The sequence below is a fragment of the Actinia tenebrosa genome, unplaced genomic scaffold (assembly GCF_029948245.1).
Source record: "Actinia tenebrosa isolate PJP-AT-01 unplaced genomic scaffold, QUT_ActTen_1.0 PGA_scaffold3__52_contigs__length_22856419, whole genome shotgun sequence".
In the NCBI taxonomy this organism is placed as follows: Eukaryota; Metazoa; Cnidaria; class Anthozoa; order Actiniaria; family Actiniidae; genus Actinia; species Actinia tenebrosa.
Window position 1 is genome coordinate 20,867,965 of NW_028292580.1, and position 27,597 is coordinate 20,895,561.

Below are 27,597 nucleotides of genomic sequence, written 5' to 3' on the forward strand. Positions count from 1 at the left end.
ATTGTGAGCATATGGCGGTGTCCAGATAACACTTCTTGAAGAACCATGGGTAGGAAGCACCACAGAGGAAGGGCATTTGTTGGCCAGTAAATCATCTACAAAAAGAAAAGAAAGACGAAATATTGCTTGCTTGAATTTTTCCTTGCAACGTACTTGGAAACATCATAAAAAAGCTAAGTGAAGCACAGATAGCGTAGCGTCAAGTTCTCTCGCCTCTCACAAATGTTTTTTTTATATGTGCTTCGCACCTGAGTTCTTCTCCTGCTAGCTCAGAGTAGTGAAATTGAGAAAATTAATTAAATTAAATAAGATAAGAAATATGTTGATAGTTTGGCATGTTTTTCACAGAACTCGAGAATTAGAAAATGACACAATGACTGCTTAGCATTTAAACTTTATGTTGAAAATTATAGAAATATGAAATGTTATTTAGCTACAAGTGTAGACTTGAAATCTTCATGTAACGTGAATTTCCATTCCAATTATGCACAAATTGTGTTTTCGGTTTTATCCTATCGTCAAAAATTTTGTTTCTTGTTTTATTTTTCATGTTAATTTAGGCATTCATAAAAATACTTTTAAAAGCAAATTAAAAAGGGGATTCACCGACTTTAGAGCTATAACATTTAAAGAGCTATAAGGGTTTGAAGTGAAAAATTTGTTTTCTAGATATTTTGCAAATTGTAATATTCGAATTTCTATGCGCAGAAAGGATGCGAAAGACGAGAGGAAAAAAAGAGAAAAAGAAGAGAATAAAATATTAAAGACAAAGGAATAAATTGAGAAACATTTAGAACACAAGAGATCAACACTCGACCGCGCGAGCACATCGATAGCTCATAACCATAAACTACATACATACCTTCCGAGGACAATCCATAAGAATTATTGAGAAGACAGCAAAAAATGGCAGCCAATGCAATCACGTTTCTGTGATGCATGCCCATTTACGAGTCTCGGGTTTTGCTGTGGACTTTCCCTACATTATCACATTTCTGGGATTCTATTTCGAAACTTGAACACTTCGACGGTCTAATTTGTCACTTAATGAATGACGTCACTAAACAATCAGTTTAAATTGACCGTGCGCATGTGTGACGTAATTAGGGGAACTAGGCCTAGTTCCAGCACGTGTACTTTCCCATGTGTAATTTTAATGCCAGCAACAAAGTTCTGCAACATGTCCCATTACAATTTTGCGATATTCAGTTGCTCGTATTACCACTATTATTAGTAATACATCAAATTTGATTTGTTGCACGAAAATTTGATTTGTTGCACGAAACACGACATGGTTGAATCATGTAAGGAATTTTTGATCACGGTTCCGTATCATAAATAAATAAAAGTAAATAATAATAATGAAAATAAAATTATAATAATAATGATAATGATGATAGTTTATTTTACCACATTTGCAGGTAAACTGAAATACAGTGGGGGTCAAAATAAGATACACCTACCAAAAAACGTTTATCGGAGATTTTAAATGGGCAATCAGAGACTAAACTGAATCGTTGAACTTCAATTATTTTATGTTTTTTTTTTGTTTTTGTTTTGTTTTGTTTTTTATTATTATTATTATTATTTTTTTTTTTTTTTGTTGATAAAATACGAAAAATCACATCTCTATCTAACTCAGAGTTAATGCTTTATATTTCAATCTAGAAGCAATCTACGTTGTTTGGCTGTGAATATATTACATTTTGTAGCGTGCTACTCGGTCTCATCTTTTCAGATTTCAGATCTCGCGGTTTTTTTTGAAATAGGAGTATACTTATAATAATAGAAAACCAAAGAGATAATAGAGTGCATACCATATAACAAAATTGTACGAATTAGTGCAAAGTTTAGTAACTAAATTTGTGCGATTTCTTACAAAGTTTTTCACTGACATATGGCATGCACTCTAATAGACCTCTTCGGCTCTGACATATAATCTTTTCCCATTTCAGACCACATGTCATTCCCTAGAGTATCATTTCTTTGTTTAAGGTTTGCGCTCGGTTGCACGTGCACCAGAGAAGACGCATGAACATGGATACAGCTCAAACAAAGAATCATATTCTCAAGGGAATGACACGTGGTCTGAAATGGGAAAACACATTACCCCAAGCCGAAGAGGTCTATTATACATTGCTAGATATAAACATCATCACGATAGAAGCAGATGAAAATACACCAATTACAGGTGTACGAACGTTAATTTACCTGCCAAGCTCAGGCAGTCTATCTCACCATCATCTTTCAAACGTTTACTAGCCATTTTCATGACAAATTTTTGTTCACCCTTGATGGAGATACCTCGAACACCTGTTCTTTGTAGACAAATGCCGGTGCTCTAACTGCAGGGTTTAGTTATCATGTTATCATTTATTTAGTCATTTATTGGATCTTCCTTTACCAACAATACTTGTTATTAAATGTTTTGTTGAAATTATATAAGGAATACGAGACGTGTGCGCATTTCTCTTTACTGTGATATGAACACGCTGGGAGCTGTAGAGCATGAGAGAAGCAAGATTAGGAACACTTTGCGTTACCGAGTGTTTCTCTTGCTTCTCTGGTGCTCTACAGCTCCCAGAGTGGTTAAATCACAGTACAGAGACATCGTATTGCTTTTATAAAAGGTTTTTTAACGATTTTGCGCGCGTGTTTCTGTTCTCTTATATAAACACGGTAACAAGCCAATCAGCGCTCGCGTTATATTTCAAATATTTTATAAATATGTGTATATAAAGAGAGAAAGGAGTACTGCTCAAGCTGGGGGACTGACAATTCTCAGGAGATTGGAATTCTTTTGTTTTGTCACCCAGATCGAGCTGCTTTGACGTCACATGCAAGGGGTCTATATCCGTGAAATAGCACAAAATTGAAAATAAATAGCACTAAACACATCCATTTCTTTTGTTTTCGATTGTTTCATTGGTGCAATTTTGTAATAATTAGTTAGTACTATTTCATGGATATATGGCTTGCACTCTATATATTTTGTAATTTTATTGGGAGACTATCCTATAGGTGGCACTAAACACATCCATTTCTTTTGTTTTCAATAGACCCTTTTCGAGTTCCAAATTACCGCTGTGTTTCTTGATTGCAGTCTCATTTACTCAGGCCTAGCCTCGATTTTGTGAAGAATATTCACGTGTTCCAGTCAAGGGTCCGTCAAGTTCTAAAGTGTTCGTATTGTTGAAGTTGTGTATTCTTTACTTTACCGTCGGTATTTGTTAATATTTAGGCACTCATTCGAGGCTAAGCCTGAGCAAATGAGTCTGTAATCAAGAAACACACCGGTAATTTGGAACTCGAAAAGGGTCTATTGTTTCATTGGTGCAATTTTGTACTAAATAGTTAGTACTATTTCACGGATATATGGCTTGCACTCTATATATTTTGTAATTTCATTGGGAGACTATCCTATAGGTGGTATTACCTCTCTAGTTCTCTTCAACAGTTTGTTGGAAGCATAATAAATAAATACATCAATAAACAGACGGTCACAAATCGCCATGTCTTAAAGCGTCCACTCAAACATCCACGCGAAGCATCGCGAAGCATGCCTGCAGAAAGGCTTATCAAATGCCACAGCCAAAAACTCCAAATTTTGAAATAAAGACTATGAACGAGGTCAATTGGTTATCGAGCCTGGAATTAGGACTATGGGATTTGTCCATCTTCCTCGATGACAGATATGTCCCCATTCTCTACTGAGAGACCAGGAGATTCTGAGTAAACACATTGGGGTATGTAAATATCAGGTTAAGATTTGTGCGAGTTACATGGATAAATATTTAATAGGGACAACTTTGTTGCTCGTAGAGTTTAGGTGGTGTTGCCATCTGTAAACAAGTCAAAGAGAAAAAATAAGTTTAAACAAATGAGACATTCCTAGTATACGCGCAACACAGCAGTGGCGAAATCATCAGGTTACGACAAGATGACGGTTTATCCAATTAGAATAGGCCATTTCCACTATCAGGTCAAGAGCCGCGATACCCCTTAAACGAGCAGTCCTGCAAACAAGAAATAAAAAGAGCACTTCGGTATATGAGCAGAGACAAAATTTCAGCTCATAACGTGTGACACACGAGAAATGGCATGAAATATATAATTGAATATTTTATAAGGAACTGTATGTAAAAACGCACTGCATGACAAGATCTTGTCAGCCAACACCTAAAACCGGAAATGACGCAAGGAAAAAGAGCAAACTACCTGGGACCCAGTTAAAGTGTTACTTACATGAGAACAAAGACAGCACAGCCTAATATCACGACCACTATTACCACTGAACTTCCTAAAGCCAGTTTCCCATAGAAAGTATTCAAAAATTTAGATTTCGTAGGTGTTGAAACTGTTGTTTCTCTCACTCCAACCATGGCTTCTTCTTTGCTCCTATTAGCGGGTGCGCTTAAAGGAATTATAGGAGTAGAAAATTCGATGTCGCAGTCCTCAACCTGTTTTGAATTGCCGCTGCATCTACCGGGTGCCTCTATTTCTGATGACGTAACACAGGTGCGAAAACGAGTCCGGTTGCCTATGTTAGAGCCAGAATTGGATATACATTCGCTCCATGCGCCCCATGCTGTAAAGGAAAATCTTTCCGCTAAAATCAAACACCGGAAAAAACGGTTGTCAGTATTTAGAGTTTATTGTGATGTCATTCTTACGTACGGGAAAATGACTTTTGGGTCCAACTGAATGAAAAGCACTGAGTTATTTAAAGCAGCAAATGAGACAATAGTTGAAGGAACAAAATGAAAAGTCAATACATGTATCTAAAAGGTGTCATTTTGTTCTTTCTTTGTGACAGTATTTGTTGTCCAGCTAGAGGTTGACTAAAAACATTTTTCGCTTTATTTTAACGGTATTGGTAGCAATTTAAAGCTCAATAGCGTTCATGCAGAATGTATTCGTGAAACAGCACTGAACTGTACAAAGGCCTTTTCTGAGTTCGATAAACATGATGCATTATGGTCTAGCTTGGGCACAAACAACGCCATATATGGCATGATGAACAAATAATAGCCATAACCACAATGCACCATGTTCGCTATCTCAGAAAATGTCACTGAAACAAGAGCACAGATTCCTCTTCACGTTTTATAGCATTATGATCAACAGTCATAATTAAACAAACAAAATTCGATACGAAAATCATTTATCTTCAAAAAGTTGGCCATGTTTTTTAAATCTATAGGTTTTTCCAGTCAACTATCCGATAGATATATAGAATACTCCAGTTTCGAGTTCTCTGCTGCTCAGGGTTAGCCTTGATTTTGTGCAGAATAGTTATGCAGAATAGTTAAAGCTCACAGCACAAATACGGTCGGCGCACGGCAAGGCATACGCCAGCACAGTCAAATTGCACGAGAATTTACTCTCAATCCAATCAAAGTTCAGAGAAAAAAATCCTCCCAATCAAAATTCCAAAAAAACATCACGGTCGCGGTAAAGCAAGCATAGGGCATCGAATTTCTCACATTCATACCAAAACTGCTCTATGAGGGGAACTTAAAAACCGTGCAAAAATTTTTTGAGCTGCACTGAAGTTTCGAACGCGTTTGCAAAAACGAAGGTTAAAGTAGATACAGGAGCTAGTCTTACTTACCATGTATCGTGATATTTATGTCCATTGAAACCCATCCCAATCCCAAGCTTATAGCTGAGACATTGCAAGTATAGATGCCAGAATCTTTTACTTGTGCAGATTTAATTAATAGCTCATAATCGCTTGCCCGCCATTCAATGTTATTGTCATAATTTAAGGGTGACCAATTCAAGGACCAACTGTACTGAGCTTTGTTTTCATCGTCTGGATAATTGGCCTCGCATGGCAGGCTCAAGGAGGCACCTTCTTTGGCGCTTACAGAGCTTTTCACAGGCCAATTAACAAACTTTAGTTTTTCTGAAAAATAAACATATTGACTTCTGAAATATAAAAATATTGAATGTCTTACTTTATGATTGTAAAATAAAATGCATGACAAGAATGAAACAATTCTATTACAGTAGGTTGCTCAGGGTTTATACAGAATAGTTATGCTTTCCAGTAAAGGTCCGTGAAATTTCAAAGTGTTTGTATTGTTGAAACTATGCATTATTTAATTTATCGTTGGTATTTGTGAATATTTAGACACTGATTCAAGGTTAACCCTGAGTAAACGAGTCTGCAATAGCGGAGCGCAGTCGTGACGTCACGAAATTGTGACCCCTGCTGAGATTCGGACAAACAAATCAGCCTTTAAGAGATGGCATGGCGGCAACTTCGAAAATTACGTCGAGTTTTATCACTGTTCTCAATGAAAATGATGGCGTTCCTGGTTCAAAATTTGAAAGCGAGCCGGATAACTATACATTAGAGCAGCTGAAACGTTGGCTGAAATGCAGAGGGTTGAAACTTAGCGGTAAACGAAGCGATTTAATCGCACGCGTGAATAATTGTTTATCGTCAGGCAATAATCATGTTCTCGATCCAAGTATTGATGATGGAAAATGGTTTGAATAAACGTTGTAAATATTACTCTGATATAGCTATCTTTGATTTCCTTGTCGGGAGAACTGAGTAATACAGACAACGTCCTGATGGTGAATCCAGTTTTTAGCCTCAAGAGACAAATGTACAGCTTCTCTCGAGAAGACCACTTGGACATTCCTCGCTGGCACTTTACTTTTGATATCTTTCGATCTTTGTAACCCCAATATGAGATTGTTTCTAGAGGGCAAACATCATTAAGAAACTCATGAAGCATCTCAAATTGTGACGATGTGAGGCCAACAAAATGTTTCATTTGGTCTGGATGGTGCACAACGACTTCATAAGATATATTGCTTATAACTTTGGGGGCGCTAGATGAGCCAGACTGGAGCTCATTACGTAAAATCATGTTCTCGATTTTACTTGCCAGCTCGTGCTTTGTTACGTCCGTTTGTGTTGCCTTATTATTCTCTAAATAATTCCCTTCATCTTGTACAAGACAGTTCTCCTCCATAATTTCTTGATAGTCTTGACTTTCAATGGGAGTATCGTTGGTAGCACAGCACTTCTTTGTCTGCTGTTGTTCAGCCTGTTGTCGTTGTTTGGGGAGCTTTCTCTTTCGTGTTGCCTTCGCCACTCCGCTAGTCGAAAGATTCGCTTTCAACGGGTCTGGAAATTCTGTGGTCGGTCCCTTTTCTCCAGGCCAATGTTCTACACAAATATACGTGTCTTTTGTGATACATTTTACAGTGAAATCTTCGCGAGAGCAGGCATTAACCCATCGTTGGCATCTCTCAAGATCGTTCCATGGCTTCGGAAAAGGGAGAAATATCTTTTTGCCCAAATCTGCCATTTCTTTCAACGATCTGGGCAGTTTGTCAGGGTATCTCGAGTCATTTTTACACTGTCCCCAACAACAGTGTTTCGTAGTGACCATCTTGCAATGAAATCGCGATTTTTTTGGGTTGAAGCGTACTCATTCACAGTAATACACAGTGAACTATCGGTTTGTTTGTCCGAATCTCGCCGGGGGGTCTAATTATGCAAAGCTATTTTTAGTATGACTGCGCTCCGCTATTAAGGAACACAGCGGTAATTTAGAACTCCAAAATGTTCAGTGCATGAATCAATATACAGACAGATAAACTAATGGCTAGCTGTTTGGGACTGAATTGGTGTGTCGAATACAACAAATCGTACAAATAAAGCAGATTTCGTACGACTTTGTAAATATCACAGCACGAACACGGACGTGACACGACAAGGCATACGCCACCCCTATCACATTACAAGATAATTTAGTCGCCATGCAATGAAAAGACCATGCGAAACACGGTGTGAACACGGCGAGGACAAGGTCACGCCAGGGTCATGGCAATGATAGACCAATCGCATTGCGAGAGAAAAAATCCTCCCAATTAAAATTTTTTTAAAAACATCACGGTCGCGGAAAGGCAAGCATTCGGTAGCGAATTTTTCACAGTCATACAAAAACTGCTCCAAGAGGGGAACTTCTAAAACTGTGTAACAAATGTTTTAAGCTGTACTGACGTTTCGAACGTTAGCAAAACAGAAGGTTAAAGTAGATCATTCATACAAGAGGTAGTCTTTCCGGCTTACCATATATCGTGATGTCAATGTCCATTGAAACCGTGCCCAAACCCAAGCTTATAGCTGAGACATTGCAAGTATAGATGCCAGAATCTTTTACTTGTGCAGATTTAATTAATAGCTCATAATCGCTTGCCCGCCATTCAGTGTGATTGTCATAATTTATGTCTACCCAATTCAAGTACCAACTGTACTGAACTTTGCCGTCGTCGTCTGGATAATTGGCCTTGCATGGCAGACTCAAGGAGGAACCTTCGATGACTTTTAGAGTTGCATTTACCGGCCTATTGACAATCTTTAGTTTTTCTGAAAAATAAAAATAATGACTTCTGAAATATAAAAATTTGACAAATGGTAGTTAATAGTTTTTCTTTGAATTTGACAGGTTAACACTTTGCACTTCAGTGAATCTCGGCGCGAAAAAAATCATTTATTCATTCATGAGGGAAACTTGTGGGTATCATAAGAGAAACGCAAACGCCCCCCGCTAGACTCGCTTCCCCTATATACCTCAATAGTCTTACCCTTTATATTGACGTTTGTGCTTACTGAATCTTCCGATACCCTTTCTCCAGTGGTATACGCCACACATGTATAATTACCAGAGTGTATCGTTTTTAGATTTCGAAGCTGTAGCTCATGGATGTGTTCTTTCCATTCCCTGTGACTATCGTACGTTAATAGTGCATCATTGAGTAACCATTTATATGAAATAGGGTCCCCATCCGGTGAATCGGCTTTGCATGGCAGAGGAAAAATGCTACCCTCTTGGACATTATATTGGCTATATGGCTTCTTGACAATCGTTATTCCCTCTGAAAATATAAAAAGAGTCTTTGTTGGCTCAGCATGATCAGTTGATTGAGCATTGGATTGTTATTAGGAAGGTTGTGGATCAAGCCTCGGCCAGACCAATACTAAGGGTCAGTTTTAAAATCCTGAGAAGTAGTTACGAAAACAGCTCTGTAATATGAAAGGAACTCAAAAACCGTGCTAAAATGTTTTGAGATGTACTGACGTTTCGAACGCGTTAGCAAAAAAGAAGGTTAAAGTTAATCTTCATACAAGGGGTAGTTTTACTTACCATATATCGTGATGTCAATGTCAATATAAACCGCGCCGAAACCCAAGCTATAGGCTGTGACATAACATGAATAGATGCCAGAATCTTTTACTTGTGCAGATTTAATCAATAGCTTATAATCGCTTGCCCGCCATTCAATGTGATTGTCATAATCTATTTCTTCCCAATTGAAGGACCAACTGTACTTAACTTTGCCGTCGTCGTCTGGATAATTGGCCCTGCATGGCAGACTCAAGGAGGAACCTTCGACGACCTTTAGAGTTGTATTAACCGGCCTATTGACAATCTTTAGTTTTTCTTAAAAAAATAAAATGCATGACAAGAATGAAACAATGCAACCGATTTGACAAATGGTAGTTAATAGTAACAGGATTCAGAATAACTTTGCATATTTCAAAACCCGTGTTGGCGTCAAATTCAAAGAATTTTTAAATAACTTTGCCAACTTTGCGGCAAAAATGAATTGAATACCATTTGCTTTTACTGAAAAGTTTAAAAAAAGGCAATTTATTTACTTTTTAATGCTTTTACTCAATGAATAGTAATGGGACATCCTAAGAAAGAAGTTTCTAGTTTTGGCCAATTGGAAATTTTTGATAATTATATCGGCAAATTTATACTCTAGGATACCTTCCCCTTACTTGAGCTCAAAAAACGCGTGACACACGTAAATACATTACTTGTTTAATTCAGTGACTTCAAAATACCTCAGAGATGATCAGGAATTCCTGACCACTTTTTACAGAACACCATCTCGACTAACGGCTCTGTATTTTGCCTCAGAGATGATCAGGAATTCCTGACCACTTTTTACAGAACACCAGCCCTACTAGCGGCTCTGTATTTTGCCTCAAATGTGATCAGGAATTCCTGACCACTTTTTACAAAACACCATCTCGACTAGTGGCTCTGTATTTTGCCTCAGATGTGATCAGGAATTCCTGACCACTTTTTACAGAACACCATCTCGACTAGCGGCTCTGTATTTTGCCTCAGCGATGATCAGGAATTCCTGACCACTTTTTACAGAACACCATCACTACTAGCGGCTCTGTTTTTTGCCTCAGAGATGATCAGGAATTCCTGACCACTTTTTACAGAACACCATCTCGACTAGCGGCTCTGTTTTTTGCCTCAGAGATGATCAGGAATTCCTGACCATTTTTCACAAAACACCATCTCGACTAGCGGCTCTGTATTTGCAGAATTTGTAATAATATATATGGCCTTCAAAGTTGCTATGCGTCCAGCATTCTTCGTTATGACAAATAGTTGCCATTTCTTCTCTTTGGCAATCCTTAGTAGTTCACCTGAAAATGCATTAAAAAAAATAGCGCATCTCAGGTTTCAGTCGTCTTAAGGGATGAACCATTCGATATTTTACGGGAATATTTGAATTTTTGGCTGCTCGATATTTTTTTCGTGGCCTCACGTATTGTAAGATTTCTAAGCGATTTCTACTTTTTGAAGTTAACCAACCACCATACAAATCACGTATACTATTCCATTACTCAAACATTGTTTGGCGGAGCATTTGTTTTAACCTACTAGCCTACGCTATTAAACTATTAAACTACTATTAAAGCTATTAAACTACTTAGTTTACGTACCTTATCTTGAGGCGTGAGTTCATGACTGAACTGGTCCATGTTATTGTGTGCCTGATCACAGTTTTATCGCTGCGTTGGTGAGCATTTCTTCAACGAAAAAGATACAAATAGAAAAACATTATTGCTTTATCATGATTCTCTCAGTCTTTCTCATCTTTTACTTTAACCGTCAATCATACTCTTACATTTAGCCATTAATTTATGTATTTATAGTAAATGAATCCATACCTCTAAACAAGATGTCATCCACCGATTTGAGTGGGTACAAATCTTGATGCTCCTCGTTGAGTTCTGCCATAGCCACGCGCCGATGGTTTCCGCCAATAACGACCTCCAATTCATAAGAATCAATGTTCTCAGCTTCGAAATCTTCTATTCTGTGGAGCCCCTTTACCACGACTATTAACGGCTTTTGGCCAGGAACAGGGTTGTTGAGCATCTGCTCTTTCAGCTGCTTCACAATAACGTGGTCAACGCCACGTAACTCGTATTCCGCTCTCGGTGCTGTTAAAGAGCTTGTTAACACTTTGGTGGTCACTACAATGACAAGCACAAAAATAAAATAATAAAAATGAATAACGCCCCCATTTTAAAAAAAAGATGTCGTAAGTACCAAAAGCGTATAAGAACCCAGTGTCCTAGTGTAACGTAATATTGCACCTTTTTTTTTGGAACTTACCGTCAACTTTAATGGCAAATTTAAGGAAAGTGGATAACTGCTCGGGAATCTGCTGATCTGCTGTTTCTACTTCAGATAAATGTGCTAGGGCTGTAGGGAGATTAGCACTCGGTGAGACAGGCAGATCATTCCTTGGCTCGACAGATAGTTCAGCGCTTTTTTGCCTAGTTTCGCGGCGCACTCTCTTTGCTTGTGGTCCTTTGCTTAGGCTTCCTAATGGTGTTGTCGGCATTGCACTTTCAAGCACCTCGATCCCTAAGATGGCTGAAGCCTTTGCCGCAAAATCTTTTCCATCTGGCCAAGGTTCACATAGCGTTATATCTAGCATCCTGTAGCCATTTTAGCAGTTAAACTATGACAACAAAAAAAAGATCGAATATATAAAATTACTGAATGATGTCCAAATCTATGAAGTAGTTATTCAATGACCTTTCCTACCTTATGACTTTTGTGTAGCAGAAGCTTAACAGTGAAGGATTTTGCCCAAGCACTGCCCTTTTTAGTTCTTAGGTTGTTCTTTAGTACCTGAATGTAAAATGTAAGGGCTCTCATTCTGCACGAAATGTCTGCTGATGAAGCCATGTTGAAATACAACTGTAAGCGGTACTGAGTACGGAGAGACTAACTCGTGGATTATATATTTTAGGTCAGAACGAAGAAATGACCTTTATGTAAGTAATAAGCAATTAGCATGTCCAGAATAGCCACAGGACATGTATCTGGACTCTATCAAATGCACACCATGAACTCATGACCTTCACTAAGGGTTTTACAAACTAAAAAGGTAAATTTCGACATACTGCAAAAAGATATCCTCTGCTGAACAAAAACTGTCCATGTTTGATATATTATTGTATAAAATATTAACTAAAATATTTTTCAAACGATGATGCCAAAAAATCATTTAGTATTCCTAGCTGTATGTCATCTTTCATCTATGCCCTTTTGACAGTTTCTGGAGATCTTCTTTATCAGGAAGACGTTGAAAAACTCATTGTGTGTGTCCTGTCACGTGCAAATTTTGGCGGCATTTTGATTTGCAAATAACATAACAATCAACGGTTCTTTGTGTAACTGAACGTTTCGTCAAATTTAGTCTTCGATCACCATGAATGAAGACAAAGCACATTCGTCGCCTCAGAAAAGACAAAAAATTATAGAAACTAGTAATGATTTGGTAATGAGTTCGTTTACTGATCTCCATTGAATAATTTACACCAAGATAAAAGCATCCCTAACGACAGCAGCTTCAGTAAGGCCGGATCGCCAGTGAAGACGGTGACTAAGAATACAGTTTTTTACATCCCTTCTGACAGCAGCTTTGTTAATGAATCGCCTATTGAGAAGTCTTGTTCCAGCCTCAAGAATATTCCTACGGATAGCAGCTTTGGAGATGATTCGTTTGACATAGTAGGTATTCCACTAATTCCAGCTTTGAGGAATTCTCCCCAGCCACGAATGCTAAAAGCCCAGCTTCAATATATATCCGAGCATTCTACGGACTGCTCATCGCCCAAGAAGGATCAACTTGAAAACGAAACTATTCTTTTTGGAAGGACGCGAACTGATCCTATCTACTGCTCAACGCCAATAAACCGCCATTCATCTGGGAATGGTCCTTATGATAAAATTTCGACATCTAGCACACCTCGCTCAGGACAAGATACAAAACCACAAGATGTGGATGCATTAGGCAAAAGTAAAGACCAGGAGATCTCTAAAGGTAAATGCAGTTATTTGTCAAATCAAGTTTTTTCTTCTTATCTGAAAGCAAGGAACTTGAAATGATGGTATAGCAGAATCGAGGCAGAATTTCAACATTTTTTGACGCTACTATTGTAACCTGTGTTGTACGTAACAAAAGAAAAAGAATCCGGAAAAAGATTGTCGCATTTGCCATCAAAGCTTTCCAGTAGAGGAGGGTTTAGACCAATCGTAAAAAGAGTTTAAGACAAGTTTTCCTAATGCTCTTTGTCCCGAATCTACCAACCATAAACAAACACAAAACTCCTGGCTTCAAAATAGAATAAGCGGTGTCAAATTTAATGTGAGCATTGTCACTGTTCTGTTGACAAATTCAAACTTGAAGAACACTGTCAAGCAAATAGCAAGCCACCGATCATTGGTAATGGCCGACGAGAACTTCAAGATGTGCTATTGGAAGGGATCGTGGAGGAACCTTGGATGTCTGGTTTCCCCCCTGAACCATGGACGGATGAGCTTCCAAAATCTTGTATACTGCTAACAGATTTTACTCTGAACGATAAGAACAAATTGCAACATTGAACTGCCAAAAATTAAAACTGGAATATAAGAAATTACAAGGTTAAAATTGTTTAGCTAGAACCTTTATCATAAACGGAGTACTGTATCTCTTTAAAAAAACCTAGGCTTTCCTTGCTAAAAAGTAGTAAGGAATCAGGCAAAATACAGAGCCGCTAGTCGAGATGGTGTTCTGTAAAAAGTGGTCAGGAATTCCTGATCAAATCTGAGGCAAAAAACAGAGCCGCTAGTCGAGATGGTGTTCTGTAAAAAGTGGTCAGGAATTCCTGATCATCTCTGAGGCAAAACACAGAGCCGCTAGTCGAGATGGTGTTCTGTAAAAAGTGGTCAGGAATTCCTGATCATCTCTGAGGCAAAATACAGAGCCGCTAGTCGAGATGGTGTTCTGTAAAAAGTGGTCAGGAATTCCTGATCACATCTGAGGCAAAATACAGAGCCGCTAGTCGAGATGGTGTTTTGTAAAAAGTGGTCAGGAATTCCTGATCACATCTGAGGCAAAATACAGAGCCGCTAGTCGAGATGGTGTTTTGTAAAAAGTGGTCAGGAATTCCTGATCACATCTGAGGGAGAATATATGGTTAGTGTGCCCCGTAGTTGGTTTAATACATGATAAGCAATTAAACAAGTATACGGTGATACCATGACTTGTAGTGATTTCTTGCAGCACAATTTCAATACTTTGGTATTTTTTTTGCCGCCCCCACAAAAAATGGTCAAGAAATTAAAAATCTTTAACTGATTTTACCACTTTTGAAATATGCGAAGTTATTCTGAATCCTGTTTAGTTTTTCTTTGGATTTGACAGGTTAACACTTTGCACTTGAATTTCGGCGCCAAAAAAATCATTTATTCATTCATGAGGGAAACTTGTGGATATGAAGAGAAACGCAAACGCCCCCCGCTAGACTCGCTTCGTCTATATACCTCAATAGTCTTACCCTTTATATTGACGTTTGTGCTTACTGAAGCTTCCGATATCCTTTCTCCAGTGGTGTACGCTACACATGTATAATTACCAGAGTGTATTGTTTTTAGATTTCGAAGCTGTAGCTCATGATCGTATGCTTGCCATTCCCTGTAACTATCGTACGTTAAGAGTGCATCATTGAATAACCATTTATATGAAATAGGGTCCCCATCCGGTGAATCGGCCTTGCATGGCAGAGGGAAAATGCTACCCTCTTGGACATCATATTGGCTATATGGCTTCTTGACAATCGTTATTCCTTCTGAAAATATAAAAAGAATCTTGGTTGGATCAGTTGGTTACGCATTGGACTGTTGCTAGGGAGGACGTGGATCAAGCCTCGACCGATAAACCAGTTCGTATAGTTTAAAAATCGTTTCCAGTGCGCATGCGATTTTATCCCTAATTTCTCACCTTCTTTTGTTTAATCAAGAACAAAAGGTTGCAACAAAACTGTATGAAATTCGGGTTAAAATTGCATGCGCACTGAAAACAAACTGCTAAACTATCTACGGAACTGGCTTATACTCAGGGTCTTAAAATAACTGAGGAGGTGCTGCCTTCGTAACTACCTAATAATTGCTGAGCATTTAAAGTTTTCTGTTAAAAATTAGAATTTAAAGAATTTAAAGAATTTAGAATTATGACATTAAAGGCTAATTGTGCTACATCTGTGGACATACGATACGTGATTTTCTATTCGAATAATGCAAAAAATGTGTTTCGTTTTGACCTTATAGTTAGTTTTTTTTATATTTCTCCTGTCAAGTTAGGCATTCATAAAAATACTTTTAAAACCAAAATAAAAGATGGAGGTTCGCCGACTTCGTTTTGGAACTATGAGAGTTTGAAGTTAAAAACTTGTTTTCTTTTAATTATTCGAATGACTTGACTTCATCAACGATGAGCACAAGTGTACTAATTTTATGCGTAGAAATAATGCGCGCGAGCAATGCCCACGAACTTCCTAATAAGGTTTTCCTTATTTGCGGATTTAGAAAAAAGTTGAAGGAAAAATAAAAGAAGGAAAGAAAGAGAAAAAAAGAGAAAAGAAAGAAAAGAGAATAGCTATAATAGAAATAATAACTTGAGCAACATTTTAACACATAAGATTAACACACTCGACCTCGCGAGCACATCTTTTTACAACAACTCACGTAAATAACACATTCTGATTGGCTGAGAGCTATGATCAATAAGAGGACAGACACATGGATGACTTAATGTTTTTGAAACCAAGACTCGTCGGTAGGATTTTATCGTAAGGACTGTGATTTTGCGAATTTATTTTGCTAATAAAAGTCGACAATGGAACCAGAAGAGGAACCAAACTTTGAATTTAATCTTACTTTCTGATAGTCTTGCCGACGAATATTTAGTTCTGAAGGCAGAAAAGATTGAGGAAGACGTGAAAAATTCATCTCGCTTAGCAACTTGCGAAGAAAAAGACTTGAATGAGCTTGTGTCAAGTGCTAACGCGAAGGGCACAAAAAGAAACACCAAATGGGTATTGAAACTGTTGCAAGGTAGGTCAGCTCATTTTTTTCAAGCAAATATGCGTTAAAACCTAGCTAATATTGAAAAGGATAAAGAAATCTACAGAAATAATCTTACTTTCACTTTTAGTTACTTACGAGTTGTTGATGCAATTTTCAGAATGGTGCCATGAGCGAAAATTTTGCAAACCCTTGTTGGATCTAACAGAGACCGAGCTATCTAAATGATATCCTAAGGAGGTTTTATGCAGAGGCCAGAAACCAGAAAGGTGAAGAGTATAGCCGCTCTTCGCTGCTTGGGTTCAGGAATGCTGTTGAACGCCATTTTGCAGTCAATGGTAAAGCAATGAAGCTCACTAACAACCCAGCATTTTACAGCTCTAACAAGATACTGGAGAGCAAGCTGAAGGTCAACAAAAGAGAACAGAAACAAAATACCAAACACAAACCAGTCATTGAGCCAGCAGATGTGAGTAAAGTCAAGAAAAATCCTTTTTTGAGCCACGAGAATCCTTACGGCCTCCTTCGGCGAGTGTGGTTCATAGTGACCCTGTATTGGTGCCGCCGTGGTTGCCAGAGCCAAAGACAGCTCCGCCGAGAAAGCTTTACTTTTGATCTTGACGGTGAAGGAAAGGAATATGCAACCATGACTCACGAGGAGCAGACCAAAAACCTGAAGTACTATCTTTCAAAACTTAACCCCAAACAACAAGCGTTCTTTCAAAGACCAGTGCCAATCTTTACACCAGAGGACCAAGTGTGGTATGAAAATAAGCCTCTAGGTGTCAACAAGTTGGGTGATATGATGAAGTCAATCTCTATGGGAGCCGGCTTGTCAAAAGTCTACACGAACCACAGCGTCAGAGCAACAGCTATCACAATGTGGTCAAATTCTGGAATCCCGACTCGTCACATAATGAGCATCTCTGGACATACCAATGAACAGAGTATTCTATCTTATAACAGAAGACCATCGGTCCAGCAACTAAAGACCTGCTCGGACGTGATTTCCAGTGCATTGACCGATTCAGAGGGCGAGAGTAGAAGGCTTGATCGAGATCCCAGGGCTGTTTCGTCTGCTTCCACTTCTGTACAGGTTGTACAGTCTGAGATGGCCATTAACTCCATTCCAGAGTCGATCTTCAATGGCTGCTCCATCCAGAACGTGAATGTCTATGCTGTCAAGCGAAAATGACATTGCTTTTCTTAGCTGAACTTATTAGTAAGCTTCGTTTTTAGAACCTTTGAGTTCTGACTCAAACTCTTTTCGACTTAGCTAAAAAAGCCATTCATAAGTAAACGTCAAACGTTTTGACCAATAGCAAGCATTCTTTCACAGTGGCTGTCAAAGAACTGTCAAAATTAGCCAATCACAGTGTAGGAAGTTTGGTTGTGAAATGTTGACGTGTTTTATGAAAAAAACTTTTGTAAGTTATAAAATAACCTTTGAAGTTTTCAAAAGTAAAAAATAACCGAAAAACCTTCGTTTTACTTTCTGTTCTCTGTCCTCTAATGATCATGAAAACTAACTATCTTAGTAAAAATATTCAAAAGCTCACAATAATCGGAGCTGTTTGGTCTATCGCCTTGCTTTCCTTTGAATGACAAATTTTCGAAAAACGTTTCGCTTATTTTATTTTGTAAACATTTCCCAGTTTGTTGTAAAAAACAGATCGCACATAGAGCTCGTGGTTCCACTTTAGTTTTGAACATTTTAAGACGTCATCTATGATCAATAAGAGGACAGACAATGGAAATCTATGTGCGATTTGTTGAATGGATGATAATCATAAACTACAGACCTTCATACGAGTTATCGAGAAGACAACAAAGAATGGCAGCCAATACAATCACGTATCTGTGATGCATGTCCATTTACGAGTCCCGGGTCTTACTGTTGCCTTTTCCTGTTCTTTTCCCGTTCTGGTGGAACTTTGTGGATATTTTACTGATGTGGTACATTTTGCCGTTGTTTTTTACTTGGCGGAAATGGACAGTTGACTTGCATCAAAATCAGGGCGTTCCACGTCACACATATAACGAACTTTCAGTCAACTGCCGTCCCAGCGCGAGCAGTATTGAAAAAGGAGTGGTAGGCGCCAGATACTTCGATAAACGTCAGAATTTATGCCTTTTGCACAGCAAAAAGAGGTATAATTTTAAAAGTCTAATGACTCGAGGTAACCATGAGGTCTCTCAATTGATAGGATTTGTCTTTGGGCACAAACTAGAAGAGTGGACTCGTAAAAAACGTGATTGAAAATTTAAAAAAGGTTTGAGAAACTAATCTGGAAAGGAACTACACTTAACTTAACTTAGATGATCTTAGATGTTATTAAACTACATTAAACTATTTCTTTATTTGTTTGGTCGAACTATCACAAAACGCGAGCTTAGCTATTTTTACAGTTAGGATCGCAGTTAGGATCGCAGTTAGGATCGCAGTCAGTATCGCTTGCCAGGATCATCAAAAATTTTATCTGGCAGAAGTATAAATGGATTCAGCACTTACTTTTGATTTTGCCGACTATATTTTGCTGAATTCGAACTGAGGTTTCCAAGTAATTTTACTGTAACACAGGGTAACCATACAGCAAATAACGTGAACACAGGGTGACCAATTCAGTTCACATGCGCAATTTATTTTTACATTTGATGAATAATACTAATTCATCAAATGTAACCTGCGCGGTCTTTGAATCCCGCCATTATTTAAGGTAAAAAAACATTTACAGTAATGACTTGGTTATTTGCTCCGCGTTTTCACAATAAATCAAAATCTCTCGACTTTAAATTCATTTGCCCCGTAAATTCCTTAGCGGTTTGCTTTCTGGGGAGTTTGTCTATCTCTACATTGCAATTGTTTAATAATCTGATCGCAAATCCCGTAGATAATGTAGTGTAAAGTTTGAGGTCCTTTTGAGTGTAATTTGAAAATTAAATCTAAAATGTTCAAATATTTTATGAAATAAGCTATCCAAATTGCGAGTCCGATCGAGATCCAAACTTGGATCCTAACTGCGATCCTGACTGCGATCCTAACTGCGACCCTAACTGCGATCCTAACTGTTTGTTTAGTTAATCTCCACAAAGAGCAACGCAAGTATTATCTTAGTTAGCTTTGAATCTAAACGGCATGGGGTAAAACATGGACTGGACTCTTGGACTCTTGGACCCTGGACTCTTGGACTATTCTTTGGACCCATGTTTGAACCATTATATTTTTCATAACTATTGGTCATTATATACATTAGTCTTTTTTTTAATCACTTGTAAGGTTTTTATTTTGCTGCCATATGGCCGCGTTCAAATCAATTTATTTGCATGCATACCGAGCTTGCTTTTATCTCCCATGTGTAAAATGATACTTGACGACAGATTCGTAAAGTATAACTCTAGCCGAAAAAAATAAAAACATTGCTTCGAAAACGGACTACCATTCTTCACGGTCATAAAATAATGTATCTTTTACAACACAATCCTCAGCACTACTGCAACCACACAGAGCATAGATAAGCGAAATTGTCATGGAACGACTACTAAATCAAGCTTCGAACGAACGCAAATCAAAGTAACCTTTTTCAAATGAAAGGCTATGCTAGTCACGTGCATGCAATACAAAGTATAAAGACAGCCTATACGTTGAGATCCCTTTGTACAACCCTTCAACCACATACACTGGCAAACAGTCAGTCTGGCCATACATTCTTACCGCGCTCTTCTGTTACGATGCTGAATGTCATAGGACAAAAAAAGACAATAAAAACCCCACAACATAGCATAGCCTTTCATTTGAAAATGTTACTTTGACTTGTGCTCATTCAAAGCTTGATTTAGAAGTCGTTCCATGACAATTTCACTTATCTATAAATTGATTTGAACGCGGCCATATGGCAGCAAAATAAAAACCTTACAAGTGATTAAAAATAAAAAACTAATGAATATAATGACCGATAGTTATAAGAAATATAATGGTTCAAACATGGGTCCAAAGAATAGTCCAAGAGTCCAGGGTCCAAGAGTCCAAGAGTCCAAGAGTCCAGTCCATGTTTTACCCTATGCCGAATCTAAACGACTCTCAGATTGTTTTCTTTTTCATAATAAAAATAGCCAGTTATGAGTATTGAAGCTGTGAATTTGGCAGCTTTTCAAACGTTTGTACGAGTTTACGTATGTTATTGAACATGGCCGCGAGAACTTTGCTTAGCTTAAGTTCACCTTAAGTTCCATGGCTCTATATGGAACTTAAGGTGAATTTGATTAACCATATTAACTCTGGACGGTTGAATATTACTGACGTGAGGAGCATCGCGCGGTCGCGTTGTTGTTGTTGGTACAAACAGAGTCAAGTACGGAACAGCCGTTAAAGAAGTAACGCTCAAACCGTTTGACCTTTGGCAGAAAACGTCTGCATTATAACAGCGAAGGAACACGGACACAATTTAATTCAAATAATGGAAAGGAAAAAAACCTATAGAAATCCAACCACATTCGGTGTCCTAGTGCCTTTGTTCAAACTATCCACTTTCAAGCGGAAAAACAGAAGTTATTTGGTTTACTTTCACTCCAAACCGTTCACACATTAGTTAAAGACTAATGACGGAATTTTTAGTTCTGTTACTTGAGATGGCGACAAATTCTCTTAAACTGGTGCTTCTTGCTCTCAATTTAACGTAACTAGCATGCAAGATAAAGAATTAAAATACTCATGCTCTGACTATAATAACATACTGTGAAACAGGTATATACGGAAGCTTCTAGGGGACATGCGAGATGCGAGTTGTTTAAAATGCGAGATGCGAGTTGAAAGTAAGTCTTAATAATCGTAATAATCTCAGTCCTGGACATCGTCCTGCATTCACTAGATACTGGTTACATCTAATAGCTTCTAAGTAAGTCCTCAAAACAAAGTGCAAGGAATTCAGCCCGTAATGAAACGTAAAAAAAGCTCTGTATATTTGAACATATTAAAAAAAAACGAAAGGAAACTAGGGAATACTTACTTTACTTAGACTCGGATATCAGGAAGAAATGACGTCATTCGCAATGGAATCAGCAACTCGATCGCATGTAGCATTTCAATCAACTCGCATGTCGCATTTTAAACAACTCGCATGTCGCATTTTAATCAACTCGCATCTCGCATTTTAAACAACTCGCATCTCGCATTTTAAACAACTCGCATCTCGCATTAAACAACTCGCATCTCGCATGTCCCCTAGAAGCTTCCGTAGTCATACGTTTTAGTCCTGGATTCCTTGAAATGCGTTGTATTATGGGGCTGATTTGAGGGACGCTTCATCAGTCAGTTGACATTTTGAGCATCACGAAACGAAAGAAATTTAAAGATTTCTACATTAATCAAGTTTTCCTAATAAGACGCCAGAACGCCAAATCAAAGTCTTAAAGTGCCACTGAAACAGCCACGTGATGCATAGCGTTCTGCCCTACAGAAAGGCTCATCAAATGCCACAGCCAAATACTCCTAATTTTTAAAGAAAGACTATGAACGAGACTAACTGGTTGTCGAGCCTGGAATTAGGACTATGCGACCTGCCCGTCTTCCTCGATGACAGATAAGTCCCCATTCTCTACTGAGAGACCAGCAGGAGATTCTGACTTGCCCATCTCCCACGGCATAGAAAGTCAAATGACAGACTAAGAACTGGCTCGACTGGCTCTAGGTCTGGGTGAGTACGATATGGGGATCTAATTTCACAACGGATGAAAGGTTTGCAAAGAATTTGCCCTGCCCCAGACAATCAAACTCTTCATTTCAACTTTTAGTTAACAATACAAGTGAATGGAGATTTCTAATGTGATTTAGATTCCAAATTTTTTAACCTCTCACATATTGTCATATTTAGTTTCTAGATGGTAAGTGTTTTTTATAATTTTATTTTAAATTCTTGTAGCAATGATAGGGATTATTTTAGGAAGTTTCCTCGATTTCCGGTTGTGGTTTTCGACCCGGAAGTCACGGTGAGTTATTTTGTTCCTTGGCCAACCAGCCAATCAAAAGACTTGCCGATGACTAGGCTCATTGTAATGGCGGAAGTTTTAAATGAGCTACCAAAGGTGTGCTGTCCAACATCCGACCAAAGGGATGCTGCATTATAAACAATGTTTTACGTCAGTGTTGGTTTATCCAGTTAGTTGATACTTTGTCTTAACATTTTAAGGAAAAGGCGTTGAATAGAACGGTGTGTTCGCATCAAAATCTCCAATATGGTTCTCAACTCAAAGCCGTCTTCAACTTTTAACCATATTTCTATAGTTCGTTATTATGTTCTTTTGGTATTAATATCCCTGAAGTCTTCAAATGGTAATATTATAAGCATTACAAGGCTGCCCAACCAGGACGATTCCTTCGATGTATTGTCTCATCAAGGACTTCTGTGTCCACCGAATACATGTTCTATATACAAAGCTGATCAGAAACTTTCTGGGATATCAGACTCATGCCTCTGCCAGTGTCCTTCTCCACTCAGTACATTTTACAGCAAGACATACACTTGTTTGAAAAACAAAGACATTGTCGATCAAAGTAAGTTGAAGCATTGATGTCATTTTATGATTAAAAAAGACTAGTAGGGGAAAAATTATAACACTTTTTATCTTTGAAGCTGAACCCCTATGAGAATATTTACATGTTATTTTCCTCGGTATTGGTGTGATTTTGCTAGCCCATCTTAGTATAGCCTAAATTTTTAATTGTATTTATAGAGTGTAATACTAAGGCTATTCATTTTTAACTATCAAATAAAGAATAAGAAGTTTTCGATGTGATGGGTCGCGAACCGTCGGTAGTATTAAACACATCGTACGACAATAATTGTCAAGTCTCGATCCCTCACTCTCTTCTTGCGATTACAATATTATATATCAGAAGTTTAATCCCAAAAAGGTTAGAAAGTTTCAAGCTAGACGTGCAAGATAAGTAAATGAGCACATACAAGGCATAGCACGACGTTTTGGTGAATCATACTCATTGTGACATGAATGACGTAAATGATTTCACAAAGTAATAACCATATATAGACCAGTGATGATTAGATAAGATCATGACGTAGAAGGGGCGAACTATAACGTTATCTTGAAAAAATAGATAATTACCGCAAATAAGAAAGAATTTTAAAAACATCATAGTCTTTTTTTTATGTAGAACGTTTTGACCAAATACAATATTTTACCAACTTTACATAACAATCATATTGTTCCTATTTATGATTTATCCTCTATTTGTACATGGATTATCGATTGGCTTATCCATTAATTTTAATAATTTGTTTACATTTATTTCATCTATTAACACCAGTTTTAAATTATTTTTAAAATAAAATTGAAGACTAGTATGCTCAACTGTTCATTTCTTGTGAAAGAATTTTTTAGCATTATTAATATATATCAACAACATTAATAAAATTGATGAAATTATTTTTTAATTTTTACAGATAGATGTAGTAATATTAAGTTCAAAGATACCACTCTTGGAATTCTTCCAGTAATTGACATTTTGAGCACTCCTGGGTCTTTACCTTTGGAAAATAAAATGGATGGCAGTTGTTCTAAGATCAAATCTTCATGGCTTTATCTGAAAAATGGTACTTGGCATATGGGCAAAAATGGCATAATTTCTGTGACTTTGAAACAGCATTGGATACATTCAGATCAATGGCTTCTTAATGTATGTGGAATTCTTTTTTTTTTTTTTTTTTTTTTTTTTTTTTTAATATTCTATTCTTTAATCATGTACTCATCTTTTGTTAACTGAATTATATCATATAATTAATAATAATAAATAACTCAAATTAATGATCAATGCTGTCAGAATCAACCAATCACTTTAAAGTTATAATTTTAGTCTGTGGAGCCTTCAGAAAACTTGATATGTTTTTAAAATATTCAACATTTATTCTTTCAATTTTCTTTGTTTAGTGGTATTCTGGATTGCACAGTAACTATTCTGGGATCATCATCAAAGTTGTAGTAACATGTGAACATGATAACATCCTTGACCACATTGACAACAGGTGTTTGATGTTCAAGAGTCAAGGAACATTTCAAGGTATATAGGATAAAAAGAACTATGAATGTCAAAGGAGAATACTTCTATCTAAAACATATATTAAATCTAATTGTTAAATTACCCCACTATGAAGGAAATTAGAAATTCCAGCGTGTGGGGGGCTTTTTGAATAACATCCTTCAAGGTAAAATATGGACATTTTTTGGGACCACACATTGTATTATCTAGCCATAGGTAACTTTAAATATGCACGTTACAATTTTTATCTTTGCCAATGCTTGCAACGTCAAGGCTTATATGTTCTTTGCTTTCCTTTTTTTTTTTTTTTTGTTTTTGTTTTTTTTGTCTTTGTTTTTTCATAAAACTTGCATTCAGGAAAAAATTCTTCTTTCCTTTGCTTTGCTTCCCATTTTATTTATTTTATTTTATTTTATTTTATTTATTTTTTTCGTTTAACAATTACTTCTATTTCATTTCATTTGATTCCATTTAATCTAGTTTCACTCATTAATACTTCTCCCCTGAAGGCAGGGACACCACAACAGCTTTCAACAATTACTGTGGGCCCTGTAGTAATTAAAATTCCTTCATGAATTCATTTATTTAGAAATTAACTTACTGTAATAGAATTAATTATTCATACTTTCATTTTTTGTTTTGGTTAACTGCAGTCAAACAAACAAACATTATCCCAACAACGATACCTCAAACCTCAACTACAGCAACACCAAAACCATCACAAACTACAAGAAAAGCAAAATCAAGTACTGAATACCAGCCAACTCAAACAACAGCTTTTACAACAAAAACAAAGGTATTTTACTCCTCATTTTTGATACAAACTCTATGCAAATTTCTAATCAGAGTTTCACTAAATATATATAATAAGCTCAGCTTATTGTTGAGATAATCATACAGCTTCTCATTAATTCCATATAGGTAACTGTCCAAGTATTTTCTTAACTGGAAAGGTGTTGTTAATATGGGATTAATAAGGCAGCTATATAATTAATAGGTAATGGGATATCATGCTCCCCAATCAAAAAATAATTAGACTAGAAAAATTCCTCTAACTGCCAAATTGGACTTGGCCTATGGCCTCATCCAATTTTGTCAGTCCACGGAATTTTCCTCATCCAATTATTTCTTAATTGGAATGCATGGAGTCCCATTACATATACTAATTATTGAGAGCTTTTAAAATGTCATTATTTCGTCTTTGATGTTAAAATATAATTTCAGTTAATTAAATTGATTAAGAATCTTACTAATTATATCTTTGTCCTTTCTATAGGTAATGTCTACTTCCACTGTGCAGCCAACAACAGCAATACCTAAGAAAGACCCAAGAAAAGAAGAATCTGGTGTTGATCAAAAATTATGGATAGCATTTGCAGCAGGTGGAGTTACAATCTTTTTTGTCGTGATAGGATCTTTAGTCTTCTTCTTATTGATGTGCAGACAGAGGAAAAAGCACACTTCTAGAACAGGTAGGCTTATTACACTAAAAGCAGTGGGAGCTCATCAAAGGATAAGGATTTTATTTCATATGTAGCTCAAATAGAGTGACAGAAAATCTGCCTCCTTCCTTAATTCCACTCCCATTACCAATACAAATATTTTCTTTGCTGTCTGTATGAAATATTCCACTTACTAAATTTTGTATAATTAACACTTCATTGCAGAAATTGAAGGGCAATCTTCTACAAGAACACAAAATGGAAACGATCCTTTGCATGACTATGAGTATGTTGTGTACCCTGTACTGACTGAAGGATATCAATCCTCATCAGCTAGAAGTTTAGGTGAGAATGAAACATTGTATATGGATATGTAATGGTCAGCACAATAACGGCCTCAAACATGTCTTATGCATGACATCATGCATACACCTCTATGCATACGCCTCTATGCATACACCTCTATGCATACACCTCTATGCATACACCTCTATGCATACACCTCTATGCATACACCTCTATGCATACGCCTCTATGCATACGCCTCTATGCATACGCCTCTATGCATACGCCTCTATGCATACGCCTCTATGCATACGCCTCTATGCATACGCCTCTATGCATATGCCTCTATGCATACCCTCTATGCATACGCCTCTATGCATACGCCTCTATGCATACACCTCTATGCATGTACATCAAATGGTCAGGTGTTAAAAATGTTCAATATGATTATTAAAGTATTATTATTAATAACTTGACCATTGATCATCTACATCTTCATGCATCATTCAACCACCAGATCAATTAATTAATTATTTTTTAGATACATTTATTGCTATCCTTAATGCATAAGCACATATGCAAGCCCAGTATATATGCATATTTAACTATTATGCTTCCTTTTGTTAGACAATGCAATGTATGGACGTGGACCAGATAATGAGCTAATCATAAGAACTCCTGGAATAAGCATGGAATCACTTGCAACAAATTCTATCAATCACACCAGAGATGGTTACTATGGAAACAAAAGATCATCATCTGCCTACTATCCAAGAGACATATCACCCCTAAACCACATTGTAAATAACATGAGTAATACAATTGGAAACTCAAGTCATGAGTACGCTCAGTTACAGAGAAAAGAGGATGACGTTGTTGATTCCACTGGGATATACCAACCCCTTATCAGACCAGTTACACCTGACTCGAGCGATGACAGACCAGAGAAGAAACAGGCTATACCCCTCGAGCCTATAGATAACAACGTTACTACAATTCCAGACTACATGGTTCTTGAACCAGATGATTTTAATGAGCAAGATTTAAGTGCTTGAACTGTTTATATTTAGTGAACATATATTAATAACAATGCACCTAATATTTATTGGAAATATTTTATGTATATTTTTACCCAAATTTTCATATAGTTATTAGTTATTTTTTCAAAAGATTATTTATTTTGAAGAATTGAATTTTGTTTCTTGTTTATGTACATTATATTTACACAAAGAATAAGAAATTTAGATGTATATTTGCTGATAATGGTATTAAAGAAATATGTTAGCCTGAGTTTAGAATTAGATTACATTTTTCTAAAGTTTACCATATTTATTCAATCAAATCATTTTCCCATGCAAAATTTTATGACCAAATCTACCAGCACTCTTACCCCCACTTCTTACTCTGGTCGCATCCCTAAAGCATAATGTAATAACTTAACACCAAGCTTACAGAACTTGAGTCGCAAGATTTGAACCAAAACTCCGGCACCAGCAGTGAAAACCGATTTATACTAAAACAAATAGTGGTATAGTTAAGAGTTAACGTCCCTAAGCAACTCAGAGCATACTGAACACATAGTGATTATCAAACATCCTTCCAGTTAACAAAT

The 27,597-nt window shown here is 37.1% G+C and overlaps 3 protein-coding genes and 1 pseudogene across 4 annotated transcripts; 2 read left to right on the top strand and 2 right to left on the bottom strand.

Annotated features, from left to right (window-relative positions):
• Positions 1 to 1,633: 1,633 nt before the first annotated feature.
• LOC116297657 (contactin-1) lies at positions 1,634 to 15,854 on the bottom strand. Its single transcript, XM_089035993.1, has 8 exons — positions 15,837 to 15,854; positions 14,687 to 14,996; positions 9,177 to 9,473; positions 8,617 to 8,907; positions 8,102 to 8,398; positions 5,615 to 5,911; positions 4,246 to 4,609; positions 1,634 to 4,016 (listed from the first exon to the last, which is right to left on the bottom strand). Exons 1-8 carry the CDS (start codon positions 15,852 to 15,854, stop codon positions 3,926 to 3,928), a joined length of 1,965 nt encoding a protein of 654 aa, XP_088892119.1. The 3' UTR covers positions 1,634 to 3,925.
• On the bottom strand, positions 10,078 to 14,527 carry LOC148908878 (uncharacterized). Of its 2 annotated transcripts, XR_016120770.1 has the most exons (5): positions 11,904 to 14,527; positions 11,466 to 11,817; positions 11,015 to 11,323; positions 10,787 to 10,873; positions 10,078 to 10,486 (listed from the first exon to the last, which is right to left on the bottom strand). XR_016120770.1 is itself a non-coding variant. In XM_089035522.1 (3 exons), exons 1-3 carry the CDS (start codon positions 11,791 to 11,793, stop codon positions 10,842 to 10,844), a joined length of 669 nt encoding a protein of 222 aa, XP_088891648.1. In that variant the 5' UTR covers positions 11,794 to 14,527; the 3' UTR covers positions 10,778 to 10,841. The 2 variants fall into 2 exon arrangements, 1 of the variants encoding a protein (XP_088891648.1); XM_089035522.1 differs by lacking the exon at positions 10,078 to 10,486 and having other exon boundaries at positions 10,778 to 10,873; positions 11,466 to 14,527.
• Positions 15,855 to 15,926: 72 nt separating the features above from the next.
• Positions 15,927 to 17,406, top strand: LOC148908879 (uncharacterized; annotated as a pseudogene).
• A 4,770-nt stretch (positions 17,407 to 22,176) lies between these two features.
• On the top strand, positions 22,177 to 27,275 carry LOC116297670 (uncharacterized). The gene is made up of 7 exons (XM_031705943.2): positions 22,177 to 22,758; positions 23,666 to 23,898; positions 24,150 to 24,279; positions 24,912 to 25,054; positions 25,535 to 25,730; positions 25,926 to 26,045; positions 26,613 to 27,275. Exons 1-7 carry the CDS (start codon positions 22,440 to 22,442, stop codon positions 27,038 to 27,040), a joined length of 1,569 nt encoding a protein of 522 aa, XP_031561803.2. The 5' UTR covers positions 22,177 to 22,439; the 3' UTR covers positions 27,041 to 27,275.
• Positions 27,276 to 27,597: the final 322 nt, after the last annotated feature.

Coding starts and splice junctions, on each gene's coding strand:
- LOC148908878 (XM_089035522.1), bottom strand. CDS start 11,793: ATGCTAGATATAACGCTATGTGAACCTTGGCCAGATGGAAAAGATTTT. Junction 11,324..11,465: donor ATTTGCCATTAAAGTTGACG/GTAAGTTCCAAA, acceptor TTGTCATTGTAG/TGACCACCAAAGTGTTAACA. Junction 10,874..11,014: donor GGATGACATCTTGTTTAGAG/GTATGGATTCAT, acceptor TTTTCGTTGAAG/AAATGCTCACCAACGCAGCG.
- LOC116297657 (XM_089035993.1), bottom strand. Junction 9,474..14,686: donor CACAAACGTCAATATAAAGG/GTAAGACTATTG, acceptor TATTTTTTTAAG/AAAAACTAAAGATTGTCAAT. Junction 4,610..5,614: donor CATAAATATCACGATACATG/GTAAGTAAGACT, acceptor GTTTGATTTTAG/CGGAAAGATTTTCCTTTACA.
- LOC116297670 (XM_031705943.2), top strand. CDS start 22,440: ATGGTTCTCAACTCAAAGCCGTCTTCAACTTTTAACCATATTTCTATA. Junction 22,759..23,665: donor CAAAGACATTGTCGATCAAA/GTAAGTTGAAGC, acceptor TAATTTTTACAG/ATAGATGTAGTAATATTAAG. Junction 26,046..26,612: donor CTCATCAGCTAGAAGTTTAG/GTGAGAATGAAA, acceptor TCCTTTTGTTAG/ACAATGCAATGTATGGACGT.